A 22,411-nucleotide genomic window follows, 5' to 3' on the forward strand; every position below is an offset into this window, starting at 1 on the left:
GACCCCCATGTCTGTGCCCTGCACCTCCCGGGGGACCCCAAAGTATGGGCTCCCCACCGCGCCCGCGGGGACCCCCAGGTCTGCGCCCCCACAGCGTCCCCGAGAACCCTGCAATCTGCACCCCATACCGCCCCCGCGGGGGCCCCCATGTGTGCACCCCCAACTCCTGCAGGGGCCCCCATGTCTGCTTCCTCACCAACCGCGGGGACCCCCACATGTGCGCCCCCCACCGCGCACGCAGGGAACCCCACGTCTGTACTCCCACCAGGCCCAAGGGGACCCCCACATCTGCGCGTGGGTCCCCGCGAGCTCGGGAACCCGCCCGCGCCTCCCTCCAGCCCCGCAGGCGCAGAACGTCCCCGCGGGCGGGGCGGGAGAGCGGCTGCCTCGTGGGCGGGGCGAGGGGAGGAGTGGGGCGGGGCTTAGACGGGGCGGGGCTCTCCAGCGGCGGGAGGACGGGGCAGGGGCGTGGTCTGGGGTGGGCGTGGCCCGGGCGCGGCGGTCCGCCCCGCCCCGTGGAAGCCCCGCCCCGCCCCTTCCTTCCTGCGCGAGCGGCAGTGCGCCTGCGCCGGGCGCCGGTCCGGGGTCTCCGAGTGTCGGGGTCCGCGTTGCCATGGCGCTGTGCCCGGTGATCGGGAAGCTGCTGCAGAAGCGCGTGGTGCTGGCCAGCGCGTCCCCCCGGCGCCGCGAGATCCTCAGCAACGCGGTGCGCGGGCGCGGGGGGCGGTGCGGGCCGGGATGGCGGACAGTGACCGCTGGTGACCGGGGTGGGGTCCTGGTGACTGCTAGTGACCAGGTGGAGGGACCTAGGCACCGCTGGTGACCGGGGTGGGGGGCCTGGTGACTGCTAGTGACCAGGGTAGAGGGACCTAGGCACCGCTGGTGACCGGGAGAGACCCAGTAGCCGGGGTGAGTGCTTAGGGACCAGGGTGGGGGGCCTGGTGACTGCTAGTGACCAGGTGGAGGGACCTAGGGACTGCTAGTGACCGGGAGAGACCCAGTAGCCGGGGTGAGTGCTTAGGGACCAGGGTGGGGGCCTGGTGACTGCTAGTGACCAGGGTAGAGGGACCTAGGCACCGCTGGTGACCGGGAGAGACCCAGTAGCCGGGGTGAGTGCTTAGGGACCAGGGTGGGGCCCTGGTGACTGCTAGTGACCAGGGTAGAGGGACCTAGTGACCGCTAGGGACCAGGGGAGACCCAGTAGCCGGGGTGAGTGCTTAGGGACCAGGGTGGGGGCCTGGTGACTGCTAGTGACCAGGTGGAGGGACCTAGTGACCGCTAGGGACCGGGAGAGACCCAGTAGCCGGGGTGAGTGCTTAGGGACCAGGGTGGGGGCCTGGTGACTGCTAGTGACCAGGGTAGAGGGACCTAGGCACCGCTGGTGACCGGGAGAGACCCAGTAGCCGGGGTGAGTGCTTAGGGACCAGGGTGGGGGCCTGGTGACTGCTAGTGACCAGGGTAGAGGGACCTAGGGACTGCTAGTGACCGGGAGAGACCCAGTAGCCGGGGTGAGTGCTTAGGGACCAGGGTGGGGGCCTGGTGACTGCTAGTGACCAGGTGGAGGGACCTAGGGACTGCTAGTGACCGGGAGAGACCCAGTAACCGGGGTGAGTGCTTAGGGACCAGGGTGGGGACCTGGTGACCACAAGTGACAAGGTGGAGGGACCTAGTGACCGCTAGGGACCAGGGGAGACCTAGTGACCCAGGTGGGGGCATGCTGACCAGGGTGGGGGACTAGTGACCACTAGTGACCAGCATGGGGGCCGAGTGACTGCTAGTGACTGGGCTGGAGGAACCAGTGACCAGGGGAGGCCTAGGGACCAGGGTGGGAGCCTGGTGACAGGTGACCAGTATAGGGGCCAAGTGACTGCTAGTGACCGGGGTGGGGGCCTAGTGACCACAAGTGACCAGTCTGGGAGCCGAGTGAGCACTAGTGACCGGGGTGGAGGGACCTAGTGACCACTAGTGACAGGGACAGACCTGGTGGCCCGGGTGGGGGCCTAGCGACGGGGGCCTAGCTGGGGTGGGGGTCTGCCAGCTGCAGGGAAGGGCTTCAGGTGATCTCGGGGCTGTAGGGAAGGGGACTATGTGATTTGGGGTCCAGGGAATGGGGTCCCAGGGACCTAGTGACACGCAGGTGCAGACCCCCACCTAGGGTGCTGGTGGGGCGTGGGGTCCTCACTAGTGCTATTACCCCACCATGACTGAGGTCCACCTTCCTGTACCCCAGACTCACACGGGCCTCCCCAGGGACTGTTGTCTGTCCCTGTGTGTTAGTGGACCACGATGCCACCACCATTACTGGAATTCTGTTGAATTTTGTGTGTGCAGAGCCCTTTTCGTTGGCTGCCCTGACCTTCCGTGCCCCCTGGGAGCCCTCTGACCTCCCTGGCGCTGTGCCCCTTGCCCCAATCAATACTCCCCTGCAGCCTCTTGGTTCCCAGCCTCCTCCCTGCAGGTCTACGTGGGCCGGGCCCAGGGTCAGTCCCTGGGCGGGCCCTAACCGGGCGTGGGCATGTAGTAAAAGCCAAGCCAACGGACCCAGTCGCTGCCAGGGGGAGGGTGCGAGAGTGTAGGAAAAAACACGTTTTCTGCAAATGTTGCACCTTCCTTTCAGTGCTCTTGGGTTCCTGTGTCACCCTGCTAGACCCCTTTTCTTCTCTTGCAGGGTCTGAGGTTTGAGGTGGTTCCTTCCAGGTTTAAAGAGAAGCTGGACAAAGCCTCGTTCTCCACCCCGTACGCGTACGCCATGGAGACTGCCAGGCAGAAGGCCCTGGAGGTGGCCAACAGGATGCACCAGGCAAGCGACCCTCTTCCTCCAAAGTTCTTTTGCTACGAGAGGGTTTTCAGGTTTTTTGTTTTGTTTTGTTTTTTTTGACAGAGTTTTGCTCTGTTGCCTGGGCTAAAGTGCCATGGCGTCAGCCTAGCTCACAGCAACCTCAAACTCCTGGGCTCAGGCAATCCTCCTGCCTCAGCCTCCTGAGTAGCTGGGACTACAGGCATGCGCCACCATGCCCGGCTAATTTTTTTCTGTATATATTTTTAGCTGTCCAGATCATTTCTTTCTATTTTTAGTAGAGATGGGGTCTCGCTCTTGCTCAGGCTGGTCTTGAACTCCTGAGCTCAAGCGATCGTCCCACCTCAGCCTCCCAGAGTGCTGGGATTACAGGCGTGAGCCACTGAGCCCAGTCCAGGTTTTTAATATTAAGGCTATAAGTAAATCTCAGTTATAATATGCAATTAATGCCACTTATGTTATAATATAATATACTATTTTAATTAATGTATTATTTACAACATAGAATTAATGGGCCTTATCTATCACTAGGTGTTATAATGTAATATATAGTATCATTTATGATGTAGAATTAATATGGCTTATTACTGTGTTACTATGCAATATATTATTGCAATTAATGTAATAGTATCATTTATAGAATTAGGTAGCTTATCGGTTACTATGTGCTACCATGTAACATACTATTATAATTAATATAGTACTGTCATTTGGGGTATAGCATTAATGTAGCTTATCTGTTACTATGTATTTTGTAATATACTATTGCAATTAACATAATATCAGTTACAATGTAAAATTAATGTATCTTCTATATTAATGTTAGTATTTGTTCTAATGTGATACATTGTTAATAGTATCATTTACGGCCGTGGTCCCCAGCCTTTTTGGCACCAGGGACTGTTTTCATGGAAGATAATTTTTGCAGGCACCGGGGAGCATGGGGGTGGTTTCGGGATGATTCAAGCGCATTACATTTATCGTGCACTTTATTTCTTTTATTATTAAATTGTAACATAATGAAATAATGATACAACTCACCGTAGGTTGGGGACCCCTGATTTAGGGTATAGGATTAATGTAGCTCATCTGTTACTGTGTGCTACAATGTGACATAGCATTGCAATTCATATAATAGATACGTTAGAGTTAATGCTACAGTGTAAGTATCGTTATGGATAAATGAGTCGCGATGGTTGCTTTTTGGTGATGACATACTTGGTAAGACTCATATTTAGGTGCAAAGCAAGGCCAAGGTTGTGTGCATGTTTCACAAGAGTGTGTTCGGCCCCAGGGTTTAATTTTCAACTTGGATTTCTTTTATCATCTTAAGTACCTTTGGCTGGTACATCGAGTGGGTCAAAACCTCCTGGCCATAATTCAGGGTCGCTCAGGGAGGGTTTGGGCCCCAGATCAGCCTTAACGGGAACTGTACCAGCCGCACCCCCGTGAAAGAATACAAACACCACGGAACAAGTGTGAACAGTTCCCGGCGGTGCTGACTGGCTGCTGCGGGAGTGCCGGGCAGGTCACCGTCCCCGACGCCTGACCACGCAGCCCCAGTGGGCCCCGGTCTTGCGCACACTCTGGCCACGCTCTGGCACCTGCGGGGCGGGGGCCACCGCGGAGACACACTCGCGTCCCTGCTGGGGCCCTCACGGTCCCAGAATCGCCGTCCGAGGTCAGCCCGTCCCAAAGTCCCAGCGATGCTTTTTCACGCCCGCAGTATGAAGTGACAGGGTGTGTGTGAGACGCACGGGGACGTCCCTTCTGAGTCTGAGGGTGGCTGTCTTGCAGAAAGACCTCCGGACCCCTGACGTGGTCATCGGCGCAGACACCATCGTGGTAAGTCTTCCTCCTGTCCGGCCTCCAGTTCGGTTTGTGTGTTCTTGCGGGGGGCAGCTTGTTTCAGACCCTCACCGAGGCGGTGTGGCCTCGCGGAGCCGGTAACCGCCCCCCCCCCCCCCCCCCCCCCCGGGCACGGGATGCATTCGCTGTGTGGTTGCCGTGTCGCCGTTCCTGGAGCCGACATGACACAGTGCCACACACCGGGTGGCTCGAACAACAGAAATAGACTCTCTCGGGGTGTCGGACGGGGACAGAAGTCCGAAATTAAAGTATTGGCAGGACTGCTGCATCCTTCCTGAGGCTCTGAGGGACAGTCTGTTCCAGTCTCTCTCCCGTTTCCGGTGGCTTCCGGCAATCCTTGGCTTGTGGCCGCTGCATCACCCCAGTCTGTGCCCCCATCTTTACGCAGTCTTCTCTCCCCTGTGCCTGTCTGCGTCCAAACTTCCCTCTTCTGATACGTCCCCCCTCTGTGGCTCTGGAGCCCACCCTGCTCACGTCTGACCTCACCTTAACTAGTGACATCTGCAAAGACCCCATTTCCAAGTAAGGCCACGGTCCGAGGTGCCAGGGGTTACGTGTCGGACGTAGCTTCTGCAAGGTGCCATGCTACCCACAGGGTGTGTTTGGACGCTGAGGAGTGTGCTGTGCGTGCGAGCCGACCTCCCGCTTCTCTGCCGAGCTGGAGCCACCTGCGTCCAAGCCCCTCTCCCAGCCGGTTTACAGCAAGCCTGGCCCGGGGAGGTTGGGCTCCATTGCAAGGGGCTGCACATTTGCTCTCTCTGTGTGGCTAAAGTCCGTGGTACCCGTGTGCCTGCCGGCAGGAAGGAAACCCTGTTTCTGGCGAATGGGGGAAGAAGTCTCCATGAGAGTCCTTTCTTTCCTTCCCTTCCTTCCTTCCTTCCTTCCTTCCTTCCTTCCTTCCTTCCTTCCTTCCTTCCTTCCTTTCCAGACAGGGTCTTGCTCTGCTGCCCAGGCTGGAGTGCGGTGGTGCAATCATAGCTCACTGCAGCCTCCGATTCCTGGGCTCAAGCCATCCTCCTGCCTCAGCCTCCCGAGTAGCTGGGACTACAGGCATGCGCCACCACACCTGGCTCTATGGAAGTTAAAAACTGAAAATGCAGGTTCCTCAAAAGCTTAAATATGGAATTACCTTGTGACCCAGCAATTCTGCCATTATGGGTGGAATCGTTGAGGCCCTGACCCCCAGGACCTCAGACTGGGGCTGTGTTTGGAGACGTGTCTTTAAACGAGGTGACTGAGGTAAACTGAGGCACTAGGGTGGGCCCTGATCCAACAGGACTGGTGTCCTTATAAGCAGAGGAGACGAGGACACAGACACACACAGAGGGACGACCCTGTGAGGACACAGGGAGAAGACGGCGTCTACACGCCCAGGAGAGAGGCCTCGGGAGGGCCCAGCCCTGAGACCCCTGGATCTGGGACTTCCAGCCTGCAGGACAGGAGAGGACACATGTCTGTGGTTTAAGCCGCCGGGTCTGTGGGGCTCTGTTCTGGCAGCCCGAGCAGATGCTGCACGTCCTCCTAGGCATCAACCCAAAAGAACTGACCGCAGGGGTTCAAACAGAAACTTGTCCACAGCCGCCGAAAGCTGCCCACACCCCACGTGTCCGCCCAGGTGAGTGGATGACCGGGATGTGGCCTGTCCAGACGATGGAACATTACGGAAAAGGAGGGAGGCTCTGACTCCGGCTATAACGTGGATGAAGCTTGCAGGCGTGAAGTTCCGTGAGAGACGCCAGCCACGAAATTCCATCTAGGACGCTATTTACATGAGCTGTCCACACCGGGCAATTGCACCGAGACAGAAAGTGGCATCCCCGTCACCAGGGGCTGGGGAGGGGCTGCTCGTGGGTATAGCGTCTCCTTTTGGGGTGCTGAGAACGTTCTGGAAGTAGACAGAGGTGGGGGTCACATGACACGGTGGTGAATGCCCCTGAGTTGCTCACTCTAAAATAGCCGGCGAGGTGCGTGGTGTGTGCACTCCACGTCCACGGCAGGACTGACTTCTTAAAAGTGGCGGTGGGGCTGTGACAGGTGTGGCCTGGGGGCGGGGACCGACGCGCTGAGCACCTGTCCCCCCCAGGCGGTGTCGGGGCTCATCCTGGAGAAGCCGGCGGACAAGCAGGACGCCTACAGGATGCTGTCCAGGTGGGCACCCACGCGGCCTCGGGGCCTTCCCAGCCGCAGCGCTGAGTCTGGACACCTCGGGCATCGGGCTGCAGGTCGCCCGTCCCTGGGACAGGAGGACGGAGCCAGTGGGCCGTGAGCCTTGACCCCCGTCTCAAGCCGTCTGCACTCTGGGTCCTGCTCACGCCCGTCTGCTGTGTTCTGGGCCCCAGGGCGGCCGTCATGTCTGGCCACCTCCCCGGGGGAGCTCTGTGCATCTGAGCTCGTGCTCACGGGGTGGGGAGGTGGTGCTCAGCCGGGTTCCACGGCACTGACCCCAGACTGCCCCACGCCCGTACCCAACCTTTGGTGCTGCCGGACGTTGGCTGTGCCCCGTCCTCCCAGCTGGCCAGAGCTGGCATGTCATTTGGTCCCAGGACACAGGGCAGACCCCTACCGGAAAGGCCCGGCCTCCTCGGTTTCCGGGAACTCTCTTTGTAGCCCCAGGTGAGACGGCGCGGTTGTGTCTTGCAGGCTGAGCGGGAAGGAGCACAGCGTGTTCACAGGTGTGGCCATCGTGCACTGCAGCAGCAAAGGTAACCAGCGCCACCCGCGGGATTCACCGGCCCCACCCCAGGGATCGGGGCACGCGGCGGACTGGGGGGGACCCTGGGGCTTTGTCGGAGTCCGAGCGCCCACCGCCACCGGGCGCCTCGCTCACATCCTGCCGGGGAAAGTTGTCGTCCGACCTGGACGCGTCCAGGTAAGATGAAAACATGCAGTTTACCTTGGACTCACGCAGGATGCTTCTGATGCCAACCTGCTGTACAGTTATTACATGTCAATTTAAAATAGTCCGTCCCATGCGACCCTTACACATATTTCTTTTGAGGCCTTTTGGGTCGGACGCCTGTGGCTGTGAGTTATGCCACAAGAAAAGAGTTTTTAAAAAAATGAATGAAAACATTGACGAACTATTTTTAGTGACTTTGACAGATGTTGAAGTTGGGGCAGTCTGAGCCCCTGGCCCTGGTGCTCCTATGTCACAGCCACTGTGGGCGGCAGATGTCGGGGCCCCTGGACCCTCTCTGGTCCGTGCTGGGCATGTTGGGGGAGAAACAGCTGCCGCCCGGTGAATACGGGGCCACCGGACGCTTCCCTTCCCACTTTTCTCTCACGTCCCAACCACAGCTCAGACCTTTCTAATACCTGGCTCATATGTGGCTCACAAATGACCACAAACTAGTGGCTTAAACAACAGGGATTCACGGTCTCCCAGTCCCGGAGCCCAGGAGTGTGAGACGCAGGGGTCTCGGGGCCGCGCTCCCTCCGCAGGCTCCAGGGGAGGCTCCTTCCTGCCTCTCCCAGCTCCTGGGGGCTCCAGGCGTCCCTGGGCTTGTGGCCGCGTCACTCCAGCCTCTGCCTCCGTCTCCACGTGGCTTCTCCTCTGCGTCTGCGTCCCCTCTGCTGTCTCTTAGGGGGACACTTGTCACTGGGTTTAGGGCCCTCCCTGATCCAGGATGGTGTCTCTCAAGACCCTTCTCTTAACTACATCTGCGAAGACCCTCTTTCCAAATGAGCTCCCCTTCCCAAGTTCCACGTGGATGTGAATTGGGGGGAGACACTTCACCCCAGGACAGCTGGTGTGGGGTGTTGTCCCCGCAGACCCACCTGCAGGTGCATCCTCACCTCCAGGACTTTGTCCTTGCAGACGGCCAGCTGGACGCCGAGGTCTCCGAGTTCTACGAGGAAACGACGGTGAAGTTCTCGGAGCTGTCCGAGGAGCTGCTCTGGGAATACATCCACAGCGGGGAGCCCATGTGAGTCTCGGGGATGTTGGTGGGGCCCTGGCCATGTGTGGGACCCCGGCCACGTGTGCACGGTGGGGTACTCTCAGCCTTCAAGGCAAAAGGGAAATCCTGTCATTTGTGACAGCATGGATAAACCCAGGGGACATTCAGTGAAATAAGCCCGGCACGGAAAAACAAGTGCCACATGTTGTCCCTTCTATGTGGAATCTAAAACAGTTGATCTTCCAGAAACAGAGAGGAGAATAGGGTGGCAGGGGGTGGCAGGGTTTGGAGATGTTGGCCAAAGAGTGCAACATTTCAGTTAGGAAGAAGACGTTCAGGAGACGTATCATACAGCCTGGCGACCATAATTAATAACGATGGATTGTGTTCTTGAGAATGCTTGAGGCCGGGCATGGTGGCTCACGTCTGCAATCCCAGCACTCTGGGAGGCCCAGGCAGGAGGATCACCTGAGGCCAGGAGTTGAAGACCAGCCCGAGCAAGAGCAAGACCCCATCTCTACTAAAAATAGAAAAATCAGCTGGGTACGGTGGTGTGCACCTGTAGTCTCAGCTGCAGGGGAGGCTGAGGCAGGAGGATCGCTTGAGCCCAGGAGTTGGAGGCTGCAGTGAGCTGTGATGATGCCACTGCACTCCAGCCTGGGTGACAGAGCAAGACCCTATCTCAAAAAAAAGGGGGGGGGAAGAAAATGGTTGAGGGAGTAGATCGTAAGTGTTCTCAGTACAAAAAAAAAAGGATATTGATGCAATGTCAGGAATAGGGTGACGGGCTTGATGGAATCATTCCACAGTGTGCACGTCTATCGAAACGTCACACATGTTAAATATATATAAAGTTGACCTTCAGCCTGGCACCGACCTCCTCAATATGAAGCCACCCAGGGCTAGCGCTGGCCGGACCCGCTGTAATCCTCACGTCCGTCCGATCGATCGTGTAGCCCCAGCCCTAGACGCCCCGTCCGACGAAGCCGGTTCTGACCCTGCCGTCTCCGCGCAGGGACAAGGCCGGCGGCTATGGGATCCAGGCGCTGGGCGGCATGCTGGTGGAGCACATCCGCGGCGACTTCCTGAACGTGGTGGGCTTCCCGCTGAACCGCTTCTGCAAGAAGCTGGTGGAGCTGTACTACCCGCCCCGCCGGGAGGACCTGCCGCGGGCCAGCCAGGACTCCATCCCGCCCGTGGACACCTTCGAGAACCTGAGCGACGTGGAGGCCGGCGGCTCGGAGCCTGGGCAGAGGGAGGCGGCGGCCGGCGGTGACCGGCAGGCAGGGGCCACACCCAAGGCCGACGGTTCCAGGACGGCGGAGCCACCCCCGTTCCCAGCGGACCTTCTCGAACTGATAGACGGCTTCAAAGCATCGAAGGTACCCGTGTCTGTCCCTGGGGCCACCATAGCAAATGACCAAAACCTGGTGACTTAAAACAACAGGGATTCATGGTCTCCCAGTCCCGGAGCCCAGGAGTGTGAGACGCAGGGGTCTCGGGGCCGCGCTCCCTCCGCAGGCTCCAGGGGAGGCTCCTTCCTGCCTCTCCCAGCTCCTGGGGGCTCCAGGCGTCCCTGGGCTTGTGGCCGCGTCACTCCAGCCTCTGCCTTCGTCTCCACGTGGCTTCTCCTCTTTGTCTGTGTCTCCGCTGCTGTCTCTTAGGGGGACACTGTCATTGGAGTGTCCTTTGCTAAGTGGCTTGGTGCAGAGAGAGCGACTTCCGTGGTTAGGTTCCCAGCAGCGTGTGTGGCCACGCTGTGCCGTGGGGCATGCTGGGGGCCTGGCCACAGTCCCAGTGTGGTTCTGAGGGTGCGCGGGTCTCAGGTGACCCCAGCGGGGGCCACGCTGTGGTGCTGATGGCACATCAACCTCGGGGTTCCCTGACGCCCGCTGGCCGGGCAGCAGGTGGACTTCACCCCACTCACCACGTGACTGGAGAGCAGACAGGGTCAGGGTGTGTGTCTTCATGCCCTGTGACCTCATGACCCCGGGCAGCTGTCCGAGCAGGAGGGCATCCTGGGTGCAGCAGGAACCAGCAGGCCCAGCTCGGAGCTCACGGGCTCCTGTTCCCATCTGGCTGCAGCCTCTGCGTCCATCCCGCGTGGTCACAGATGTGGGCAGCCGGTTATTGACGCGTACGAGCAGCGCCCAGGCAGCCTGGCAGGCTGGGGAGTGCATTGTATCAGAGCCCGTCCATCCCGGCAGTCTCTGCCTTCTCTGCTCTGGGGTCGCTGGGCAGCGGTAGCCCCGTGGTTTCCTATACCTGGAGGACACTAGAGCTCTAGCCTTCCTCCTCCTCCTCCTCCTCCTCCTCCTGCAGCTCTGGGCTCCCAGGGGCAGACGGAGGAGGGGTGTGGCTCTCCCTGCTGGGGGCTGTGCAGGGGTGTCCCTCGGGGAGCAGAGGTAGGGTGCATGGTGCAGGGGGCACAGGCCGGGGGAGACGGGGTAGCAGGGCCACTCTCCGTGGTCTCACTGTCAGGAGACACAACATCTAGTGACGAGGCGGTATGAGGTGGTCAGGGCACACTGCACCTCAATTTCTCTCATTTCCCTAAAAGTCATCATTAAACGGGGCACCTGTAGCCCAGGACGCTGCTGTCCGACAGGCTGAGCAGTTCTGTGGTCCCGCCTGGCCTGGAGGGCAGACCAGGCAGCAGTCCGGGCAGCCAGGTTCAGATGCCACCGAACCCGGGGGCAGGGGGAGCCCGGGCAGCCCCAGGACCCTCCATCACCCTGTCGCGTGGAGCACACACGGCACAGCACTGGGCCTTTCACGTAACCTGCAGGCGTCAGAGGAGGGTTTTACGTCTCAGGGCAAGAGCGGGCATGAAGGTTTTTGCTGTCATGGGAGGACAGGTGTGCTGAGTGGCGTGGGGTCTCCGTGTGCCTGGGGACAGGCTCCGAGAAGGGGCTGGGAGCCCCTGATCTCCCCTTGGAAGAACATCAGTCCTGTTGGATCAGGGCCCACCCTAAGTAGCTTCATTTTAAGTTAATCACCTCTTTACAGACCTGTCTCCAAACACAGCCCCAGTCTGAGGTCCTGGGGGTCAGGGCTTCGGCATACGGTTCTGGGAGGAGACATAGTTCAGCCCATAAGAGCAGCACGTGGGTTTTTCTCCCGAGGCGCCGTTTTCCTGCGTAGCATTCCCCGATGAGCTCTTACCTTGTGTACGCCTTGTTTTCACCGAGGACCAGCCCCTGTGGCTCCACGCTGTCCTCTGCAGAAGAAAGCTCAGTTGACAAGTGAAATGGTTCTGACGGTTTGGGCCTCCGTGTCCGGGGTCTGTGGGAGAAGGGAGGACCTGACAGGTCCCCGCCCGAGTCTCACCGCCTCGTGTCTCACGCACAGGCCCTGTTCACCGCGTGCAAACTGAAGCTGTTTGACTTCTTGAGGGACGAGGCGTCCCGGAAGGCTGTGGACGTTGCCGGCAAAGTGGACGCCTCTGTGTGTGGGACAGAAAGGCTCCTGGACGCCTGTGCCACCCTGGGGCTCCTGCAGAAGTCCGAGCAAGGTGACAGGGCGTGTCAGCGTCTGCGACACTCTTTGCAGGCGGGAGGAAGTCACCAAGTGAGGGTGGCCTGGCACCGAGGCAGGAGAGGGTGGGGTGGCCAGACCGTCCGTCCATCGGGAATGTTTCTCCCCCAAAAGGGTGAGAGGCAGAGGATGGTGAGACAGAGACTAGACCACGGGTTGTGGTCTCAGAGCGGGTTCTCCCGAGAACAAGAGCCAGTAGGGCACACACGCAAACGTATACGTTCACACCATTTACTTCTCTATTTTGATAGACGTACGTGGTGGGTGGATGGGCAGATTCAGACATGGTAAATGCACAGACATATCCACGTAGGTGGGTGACATAGAGAGGTGACAGGTGATGGACACAGAGGTGAGAAGAGTCTTCCATGCCAAGGCAGCCTTTTCAACGTCAGCACAAGTGACATTTCAGGCTGGACGACTCTCTGTGGTGGGGACATCCTGTGTGCCGTGGGGTGTGGCACAGCATCCCTGGGCTCCACCCACCAGATACCAGGAGCACCTGTCATCTAATCATAGCAACCACAGTGTCTCTAGAATTTGCCAAGTGTTTCAGGGGGCAAAATCGCCCAGTTAGGAACCACTGTCATTGATAGGTGGTAGATACATAGACAGATCAATAATCAGTAGAGCTCATAGATACACAGATAGATGGATGGTGAGATGGGTAGATGAATAGGTGGAGAGACAGATGCATGGGTGGATGGGTGGGTAGGTAGATGGATGGGTGGTATGTAGGCAGGTGGATGGGTGGATACATGCGTAGACTGATGGATGGACGAATAGAAGGATGAAAGGGTGGATGGATAGATGGGTGGGTGGATAGATGGGTGAAAGGATGGACAGGTGGATGGATGAATGGATGGGTGAAAGTAGGTATGTATGTATGGATGGATGGTTTGATGGGTAGAAGGGTGAAAGGATGGATGGGGTGGATGTGGCTTGGTGAATGGATGGATGGATGGATGCATAGATGGGTGGATGGGTGGATGGGAAAAAGGGTGAATGGGTGGGTGGATGAATGGATGTGTAGATGGATGGATTGGTGGATGGATGGATGGATGGATGAATGGATATGTGGATGGATGGATGGATAGAGGGGTGGGTGGATAGATGGATGGGTGGGTGGATGGGTGAAAGGATAGACGGGTGGATGGATGAATGGGTGGGTGAAAGTATATATGTATGTATGTATGTATGTATGTATGGATGGATGGATGGATAGATGAATGGGTAGATGGATGGATGGTTTGATGGGCAGAGGGTGAAAGGATGGATGGGGTAGATGTGGGTGGGTGAGTGGGTGGATGGATGGGTGCGTAGATGGGTGGGTGCGTGGATGGGAGAAAGGATAGTGGGTGAAAGCATGAATGGGTGGATGAATGAATGGATGTGTAGGTGGATGGATGCGTGGATGGATGAGTAGAAGGATGGAGGGGTAGATGGGTGGGTGGATGGATGGATGGATAGATGAGTGGATGGATGAATGGATGGGAGGGTGGATAGTTGGATGAGTGGATGGATGGATAAATGATAGCATGGATGGGTGGATGTGGTTGGGTGAGTGGATGGATGGGTGAATGGTTGCATAGATGGGTGGGTGGATGGATGGGTAGATTCATGGATGGATGGATGGGAGGATGGATGAATGGATGAGTGGATGGGTGGGTGGATGGATGGGTAGATTCATAGATGGATGGATGGATGGGAGGATGGATGAATGGATGAGTGGATGGGTGGGTGGTTGCATGGATGACAATATCTCTTTGCTGAATTGAACAGACCTCTTCCATATGGTCCTACAGCAGAGGGTACATGCCCTGCTCCCTGAGCAGCTTGGGAAGGCAAAGGGCCTCCTGGTGGAGGCCAGAATTGTTGCCCTTCACACAGAGATGTACGACAACATCCTTAGCATTTGGAGCATCCAGGGCAGAACCTCTTTCTCAGCCAGGGCATTGCAGTACTATTCTCCTATTAAAAATAACGCCTGCATGTGGGGAAAAGCTTCTATATCCAGACTTTCCACTACTGCCACCTTGGAAGCTTTTTCTGACTCCTTTTGCAAATGCTTTGTCCACTTGAGCCCTGGGACAGTTCCCAAGTGTCTACACGGGCTCTTCTGCCCCTCGGTAGGTGTGATGCCATTTCTTTGTTAACGTGACACAGGGCCATTTCTTACGTCTGATGGCTGTACTTGAGCGAGGCCATCTGTTCACAACTGTGGGTTTCCACCACCAAGACCTGTGACTCCCAGCCTCCGATTCTGTAGGAGGGGGTGTTCTGGAAGGGAGGCTAGGGGCTGCGTCCCGTGGACAGCTGAGCTGGGTGTGAAGTGGGTGGAGGGGGAAGGCCCCTGCATCAGTGTGGGCTCTCCCAAGTAACAGAACCCCTCGGATACAAACTGGGAGATTTATTTGAAGGATTCACACCATGGTGGCAGTCCCCAATCTACCAGGCAGGCCAGCAGGCTGAGAACTCAGGCAGGAGCGGGGCTACCATCTTGGAGATAGAATTTCTTCTCTAGGAAACCTCAGTCTTTGCTTTTAGGGTTTTCAGTGGGTTGGACGAGGCCCTCCCACATTATGGAAGTTTACCCCCTTTACTTAAAGTCAGACTGACGTAGGCGCTAGCCACACCTACAACACACCTCCACGGCAACACCTAGGCTGGTGTTCGATGGAAGAACTGGGAACTGTAGCGTGGCCACTGACCAGGTGGACAATGCAGCCTCTTTGGGAACAGTCATAGCCGTCGGCAGCTAGGGCTGGGTCGGTGCTGTGTCCCCATCAAGCCAACTCAAGCGTACAGTTTGCTGTAGTCAGATAGATGATGTTTGTTTTGACACGTCAATCATGCTGGGCGGTTTCTTACCCTTTTGGTGAGGGGTGCTTGGGTGTTCTTTTTAGGAAATCACCCGACTGTCCCCGTTTCCTCAGGTTACCGTAACACAGAGTCATCCAATCTGTACCTGGTGTCAGACGGCGAACACTCCCTGCACGACTTCATCATGTACAACGACCAGCACACCTGGAATCTCTTTACGCACCTGGAGTTGGCCATTCGAGAGGGAACCAACCAACATCACGGGGCTTTGGGAACGACGGCGCCAGATCTGTTCCAGGTAGTGTGAGTCCCGGGATTCCCTTTCCCCGGCACGGCTTCGCTGCAGGATGTGAGCGGATGGCTCTGTGGGTCACTGGCGAACCCGTCTCTGGCCTGAGGATGACTCAAGCCACTTAGAAAGCCACTGAGCATTTGCCTTACGATGCCGAGAGTCCTCAGGGGGATCCCAGATGGCTGGTCTGGGTAGGAGGATGTCGGGGGCTCAGGACTGGGGCTGACTGAGTGGCCACAGCTCTGGTCACTTTGCGAGGGGCCGGCAGACAGCACCATCCTGGGCTCCCTCCTCCCACTCCCCATCACGGCCCTACGGGGGCTTAGGGGACACTGTCACCATCCCCACTTCCACATCAGCGTCAGGTTCAGCAAAGTCAAGGCATTTCGCCCTCGTGGTCAAACACCTGAGTCATCTGGATATGAACTGCTCACATCTCACGCCGGGCGGCTGTTGCTTCACTCTGTTCTGGGACAGCTCAGGGCTGGCGGTCCCCACTGTCATCCCGCGGCACCCACAAAAAGAATTTCCTCCTAGAAAGGGGTTCAGCTGGTTGCCTGGAATTCATGCCGTTTGTCCTCGGTGGCAATGGAAGAGACGCTGGCTTACTCAGGGCCACGGTTTGCACGGTCCACACCTCTCCCCTCCCGCCTCTTCCCCGGGGAGGAGCGTCTTGAGGGTGACACGTGGTGACTGCCGTGCGTCCTCTGGGGCCATATGCGGGCGGCGGGGCTGGGTCTGCAGGGCTGTGCCCGAGGGCCTGGGTGGGACTCCGGGTGGGCACAGCCTCGCTCCTCCCGGGCAGCGTTGGCCCGGCACGTGGGGGGCTGAGCGCTGGGTCATGTGGGGTGTGACCTGGTGCGGACATGAGGCCGGGGGATGGTGGGGCTTCAGGCAGGTGTGTGTGTCTGGGGACAGGGAGACAGAGACAGGGAAACAGAGGGAGAGACAGAGACAGACATAGCTGAGACCGGCTCCGGATGGACCTGCTGGGGACAGACCGTGTGCACAGGGGTGGCCTCGGGGGTGGACCCGGCTGGTGGCAGCCCCAGGGGAGGACAGGGCTGAGCTCCCGGGAGCCAGGCAGGTGCCAGCCGGGGGGTTGGCACAGCTCAGAGGAGCCGGCCACTGAGATCCGCCCAGGGTGGCCGAGTCGGGTGTGTGGGGAACCTTGTGGTTCTCTGTCCCCGGCTTCCCTCCCGTGAGCTGTCCGTGGGCAGATGGGAGCCCCCAGGGTGACCGTCCCTGCTGTCCGGGACACTCCGACCCTGGCAGCGCAGGGTACGGGGCAGACCGGGTCATTCCAAGGACGACACCCACGGCTTCGTGGTCCGGTTTGCCTGGCCGGCCCACCCCTCACGGGCAGCTCTGCCTGCCGCACCTGTGCCCCACAGCCCCCCTGCCCACCGCGGCCTCGCCCCTTAGGGCCCCACGGAGCTGCCCCCGGGTGCTGTGGGACGCCCGGGCCTGCCCCGGCACCCGCTCAGACCCGGGTCTCTTGCAGGACGGCCCCCTGCAGAGCAAGGAGGACCAGCTGCGGGTCACGGGCGCCATGCACGGCCTCGCCACACTGACCGCGCGCCCCCGCGGCCACGGCCTTCGACCTGTCCCGATTCTCCTCCGCCTGCCACCTGGGAGGTGTGTAGCTCCCACCAGGACCCGGGTGCAAACGTCTCTTCCCTTTTACCAAGCCACGGGCACCTGACCTGCTCGTGCCAAGCGCGAACCGCCTCTGTCTGTGGGTGGGACATGTAAAGACCTAAGTTGGGCCAGGGTGAGTCCCAGGTCTTGGGCACATGTTCCCACGTTCTGGCGGGTTCCTGGGGATGGCCCGGGACCCCCTAGAGGTTGTAGAGCCCTTTCTGGTGCCTACTAAAGTGGGGGAGGACCGTGGAGCCCCTGTGCCCCTCTCACCAGGTCTCATTATGCCCCACTCACCCTCCACCCTGCCCCAGCCCAGGCCCCACTGCTGGACAGTGGTTGGAGAAGCAGGTGCCTTTCCTGTGGTGGGGGCAGTGGGATCAGGGACTTGAGAGGGCTCTCACGCTGCCAGCTGCATGTCCCCATCCCCTGCCCGTCATTCGTCCTCATGGCGCAGAGTAGCTGCTGCAGCACCGGCCATTGCATCTGCATTTTGCAGAAGGAAGGAGAACAGCGCCCCACCCCTGCGCTGTAAGGGTTTCCCTGCGCGTCTGCCCCCGCCCACCCTCACTCGCCAGCACCGGCTCACACGGTCTCAACTCTGGCACAGCCGAGGTGTCCCCACTGGCTGGCTTCCCTGTCCAGCACGAGCGTCAGCGTGTTGGCTTTGCTGCGTTGGACCTTGGGGCTTCCTCGGGGCCCTGCGAGCGCCAGCGGGACCCTCCCGCAGAGCGTGTCCCCTTCCCCGCAGCCTGCACGGCCGCCCTGGCCCGAGAGCTGGCCCGCGAGTACCCGCGTCTGCAGGTGGCCGTGTTCGACCTCCCGCACGTCCTCGAGCACGCGTCCCGCTGTCAACCCGGCGGGCCGGGGACGGCGCGGATCACCTTCCTGGCGGGTAAATTGTGCTTTGTCTTTGAGTGTCGGGGACATGGGGCCTGGCTCGTTTGTCCCCGTGTGCAGGGTGCGCGGCTGTGTGTGTGTGCGCACACACGTCTGTGCACGTATGTGCCTCGTGTGCTTCCATGTGTGTGTGCACGGTATGTCTGCATCTGTGTGGACACGTGTGTGCATGTCTGTGTGTGGCGTGTGGCGTCCGTGTGCCTGGCCGGGCTCCCCCTGCCTCTCCCGCCTCCGTCCCGAGTCCCTCTCCCGCCTTCCGAACGCGGGTCTTGGGCACCGTGCCCCGTTCCGTGAGGCGAGGACCGCGGCTCCTGCCCCTGACAGCTTTGTCCCCTTCCGTTTCCCTCCAGGTGACGTCTTCAGGGACAGCCTGCCCAGGGCCGAGCTGTACGTGCTGTCGGGGGTCCTGCAGGGCTGGCCGGAGGACGGCGTCCACACGCTGCTGCGACGGGTCGCGGACACGCCAGGTGAGGACACGCCCCTCTTGTTCCTGTTAACTTTCTTTAAAAAAAAAAAAATCCATCAAGAGCGTTTTCGATGAAACAAAAGAGAGAGTCGTTCGGCCCGGCCGGCACTGGAGTCAAGGATGCTGGTGACAACGGTCTGTGCTGGGGACCCCAGGTGGCTCCAAGTGTGGAGTGTTCCGCCATTCAGGGTCCGCGTTGGACACCACGGTGCTGCCTCCGCCCGCCGCTGCTCCGGGGAAGAGCGAGGGCGAAACGCCGTGTAGGGACTGGGGGACGTCTGGGGACATCTGTACTTCCAGCCTTGAGCCAGCAGGAGCTTCCCTGTGCCGCTGGGACTCACAGTGAGACGCTGTCTGTTCCCATTTCCCTCCCGAGGACACGTCGGCCGGTTGTCCCAGCACAGGGGGACGTGTGTGTGGGGCAAGGCCACTCGGGGGCGGGGGACGCGGCTCGTTTCGCCTCCCCGAAGGCCACTGCCCGGCCGCCCTGTGCCGGCTGCCTGGGGAACCCAGACAGGGCACCCGGGCCGGCTCCCTGGGACACGCCCAGGCTGGGGCGGCTGCGGATACTCAGCGCCTTCCGCCATCCCCGGACGTCAGCAGTTGTCCTAAAGCGGCTCCCACGGGGACGCAGACGTCCCTTCCCGTCCCTCCTGTCCTGTCAGCCTTCCCTCCCCGCGAGCAAGGCCGGGCGCCCAGGGGCCGGGGCGGGAGGTCGCGGGAGTCAGGCGGGACGGCAGACGCGGAGGGTGCGGGGTGGGGCGTCCGGCCGGCCCAGCCCCTCCGCCTGTCCTCAGGCCGCGGGACAGAGCGAGCAGGACACGGGAGGGGCAGGAGGGAGGACCCCACGGCCGGTGTGTGTCACAGCCTTCCGTGCCCCGGTGACACGAGGGCCACCTCTGCTGGACGGGAAACTGTGTTACTCCAAGTCCTTGGATGGGAACCCTCGTCTTATCCAAAAAGCACCTTCTCAGGTTAACGTCTGAGCACATCACTGTGCCCTGTGGCCCAGAGACGGGGTCACGTGAAACCTGCCGGACGCCAGCCATGCCATCCGCAAGGTCCCGGCTCAGGACAAAAGCCCCCGCCCCACTGCCGACGGGGACGGGCTTCCGCGGTCCGAGAGACGCCAGCAGCCGCCAACCCCGAGTTCCCACGGCTCCGACGTCCGGACTCACGGGATGTGCAGAAACGTCTCCAAGGAGCCGACCCAGGCCAAGGTCAAGCGGACAGAGGTCTGAGAAAAAAAGCGACAATTCGTGAGAACAGGAACGGACGCGTCCGGCGAGAGCGGAAGGCGGTGTCCGTGTGTCCGTCCAGGACAGAGCTGGTCAGTGAGAGAAGAGAAAAACGGACAGAGGCCGTTGGGCCGAGTGGCGCCGACGGGAACGGAAGCTTCACTCGGGCAGGAAAAGAAAAGGGAGAAAAAAGGGTTGGAAATGAAATCAGGAGTAAGAGAAGGGTCGGAGGACACAGTCAAGGGGGAGGAGTGACGTCGGGGGCAAGACCAGCCCCTCAGGGGACGCTGTCGTGAGCCCTGACCGCTGCCGTGTGGAGCCGGAGCGCGGACGCCCTTGAGCCCGTGGCGGGCGCGAGGCCAGCAGTGCGGCAAACCGGGGTGCCGGGAGGAGGGTGCCCGTCCGGGAGGTCCAGACCAAGAGGCCCGAAGCCGCATCTGACGCCGGGGATTGGCCGCAGACACACACAGGTGCCGGGAAAGCAAGGGGCGTTGACACCCCGGGGACGGGCACACCCCCCAGCCCGGCCGCGGCCACCCCAGCCCGAGACGGTCACAGCCCACAGCGGACTCGCTTTCCAGACGGGAGACTCTGCTTTTCACTACGGGCCTTCGGAGCCCGTCGACCTAGCTCTAGGCCCACGGCTTGGAAACCGACTCAGAAACGAACAGAGCACGCGCTGCGCTCCCGCTCTGTTCACTGCGTGTTTACTTACGTGCCCGGAACAGACTCGGACTCGGCGGGGAAAACCCTGCCGGTATTTCACAGTCTCCGCGGCCCGCGTCTCTGGGATCCCGCCGGTTAAGCCAAACAAGAGGAAAACGCAAATATAAACCACCTCCCGCGCCTGTCCGTCACTGTCCCAAAGTTACTTTCTTCCCGTGATGTGGATTCTCCGTCCACCTTTTCCCCTGCGATTGTGGGCTCAAGAGGTCCTGGGGTCTGTTTCTCTCTGTCTCTCTCCTTCCTTCCCTCCTTCCTTCCTTCTTCCTTCTTCCTTCCCTCCCTCCTTCCTCCTTCCTTTTTCCTTCCCTCTCTCCCTGTCCCCACCTGGGCTCTGTCTGTCCATATTCACCCATCACCTCTCAGTCATCGGTCACCCATCTGTCACCTGTCCACGCATGTATCCGTCTACCCACCATGTGTCAGGCTCTATCACCTCCCTCCTCTCATTCTGCTGAAAAAGCCACCCAGACCCGGGGCCCCTTGTGGATTCTGAGGTTTGAGGATCTTCCTGAAACAGCTGCCCAAGGCTGTGGCCGGAGCCTGCGGACACCTAAGTGCCCTCCAGCAAAGCAGATCCCTTTGGGGGGAAATATATACACACACAGTTGACCCTTGACCCACTGGGGGTGAGGGGCGCTGACCCGGCACAGTCAGAAACCCCCGTGTAACGTCTGACTCCCCAGAGCTGAGGTGCCGTTGCCTACCGCTGACTGGTGGCCTCGCCGGTGACATAAACAGTCGAGTGACACACTCCTTTTACGGGAGATGCATTACCTGCGGCATTCTCACAATGAAGTCAGCTGGGGAAAAGAAACTGTCATAAAACCACAAGCAAGAGGAAACACATGTCCCCTTCGTGAAGGGGAGCCGGGTCACCATAAAGGTCTCCGTCCGTGTCACTGTCACGCTGAGTGGGCTGACGAGGAGGAGGAAGAGGAAGGGGAGCCGTGGGTCTTGCTGTCTGTGGCGTGGCAGAGGCGGAAGGAAATCCAGGGACAAATGAACCCGTGTTGTTCACGGGTGAACTGCAGACACGCATGTAGAGACACACACACAACACGCTTCCCGCAGCTCAAAGCTTTCTGCCTTGACGTCGTCCCGTCTTCATGCAAACTGTCCCCGGGGCTGGGGGTGGCAGGTGTTGACCCTGCTCCCGGCAGCTGGGGCCTGGGACACCAGTCGGTTCCCCAAGTGCCATGTGCCAACCCTGGGGGCACCTTGGAGGCGCTCCGGCTTCGTCCCTGGGTTCCGTGTTGTGCTTCAGGAAGAATTCCCGGCATATTTGCCGAGCGCAGTGAATTCGGTCCGGGGAGCGGCCGGGCCACAGCCTTGCCCATGCCCATGGCACCAGGACAGCCCTGGGCTTGGCAGCTCACGGGACGTCTACCCCCCCCCCTTTATCTAGCTCATCTGCCATCTGCCTCAGCCGTCCCCAACCTTTGGCACCAGGGAGCGTTTTCATGGAAGATAATTTTTCCACGGACCGGGGGTGGGGGGGGGGTGGTTTTGGGATGATTTAAGCACATTCCACTGATCGTGCGCTTTATTTCTATTATTATTACATTGTAATACAGAGTGGAATAATTATGCAACTCACCGTACGTTGGGGACCCCTGATTTTGTCACCCCTGTCATTTCTCTCTGTCTCTCCTTGCTTCCTAACCTACCTAATCTCTGTCTCTCCCTCCGTCTCCCCGCCTGGTCTCTGTGTTCATCTGTCATGTATCTATCCGTGTCCCTGACTCGGGTCCCTCCCTTCCCCGAGCTCCCTCTGTCCCCCGAGGGTCCCTCCCTTCCCTGAGCGCCCTCTGTCCCCCGAGGGTCCCGGTCCTGCCCGGGGCTCCAGCTGTCTGCGTCTCCCCCCAGGGGCCGGCCTCTTGCTGGTGGAAGCCGTCGGGGACGTGGAGGACAGAGAGGCGCGGGCCGGCCTGTCACGATGTCTGGACGCGCTGCTGCGGCCCCGGGCCCGGGAGAGGAGCGTGGCCGACTACCGGCGCCTGCTGGAGCAGCATGGCTTCGGGGACGTGCAGGTGGCCCCCATGGGGCACGGCCTGGCCGCGCTGTTGGGCACCAGAGTCGCCCGGTTAGACCGGGCAGTGCCGGCACTGTGTGGACCTTGTCCCCAGGCCGAGGGAGGCCCCGGCCCCAGACGCTGGTCTGCAGACAGTGTTAACACGAGAGACAACGTCACCATGATGACAGAATAAACCGAGCAAAAGCCTG

General features: G+C 59.9%; 1 protein-coding gene across 1 annotated transcript; it reads left to right on the plus strand.

Moving 5' to 3' along the window:
* Positions 1-541: 541 nt before the first annotated feature.
* On the plus strand, positions 542-22,411 carry ASMTL (acetylserotonin O-methyltransferase like). Its single transcript, XM_045537695.1, is given in 14 exon segments — positions 542-706; positions 2,669-2,800; positions 4,595-4,642; positions 6,750-6,814; positions 7,307-7,368; positions 8,484-8,592; positions 9,581-9,947; positions 11,917-12,079; positions 15,039-15,223; positions 16,722-16,796; positions 16,798-16,855; positions 17,610-17,753; positions 18,109-18,225; positions 22,055-22,411. Coding segments are annotated over 14 exon segments (1,959 nt in total). The 5' UTR covers positions 542-613; the 3' UTR covers positions 22,396-22,411.

This window comes from Lemur catta, chromosome X, assembly GCF_020740605.2.
Source record: "Lemur catta isolate mLemCat1 chromosome X, mLemCat1.pri, whole genome shotgun sequence".
In the NCBI taxonomy this organism is placed as follows: Eukaryota; Metazoa; Chordata; class Mammalia; order Primates; family Lemuridae; genus Lemur; species Lemur catta.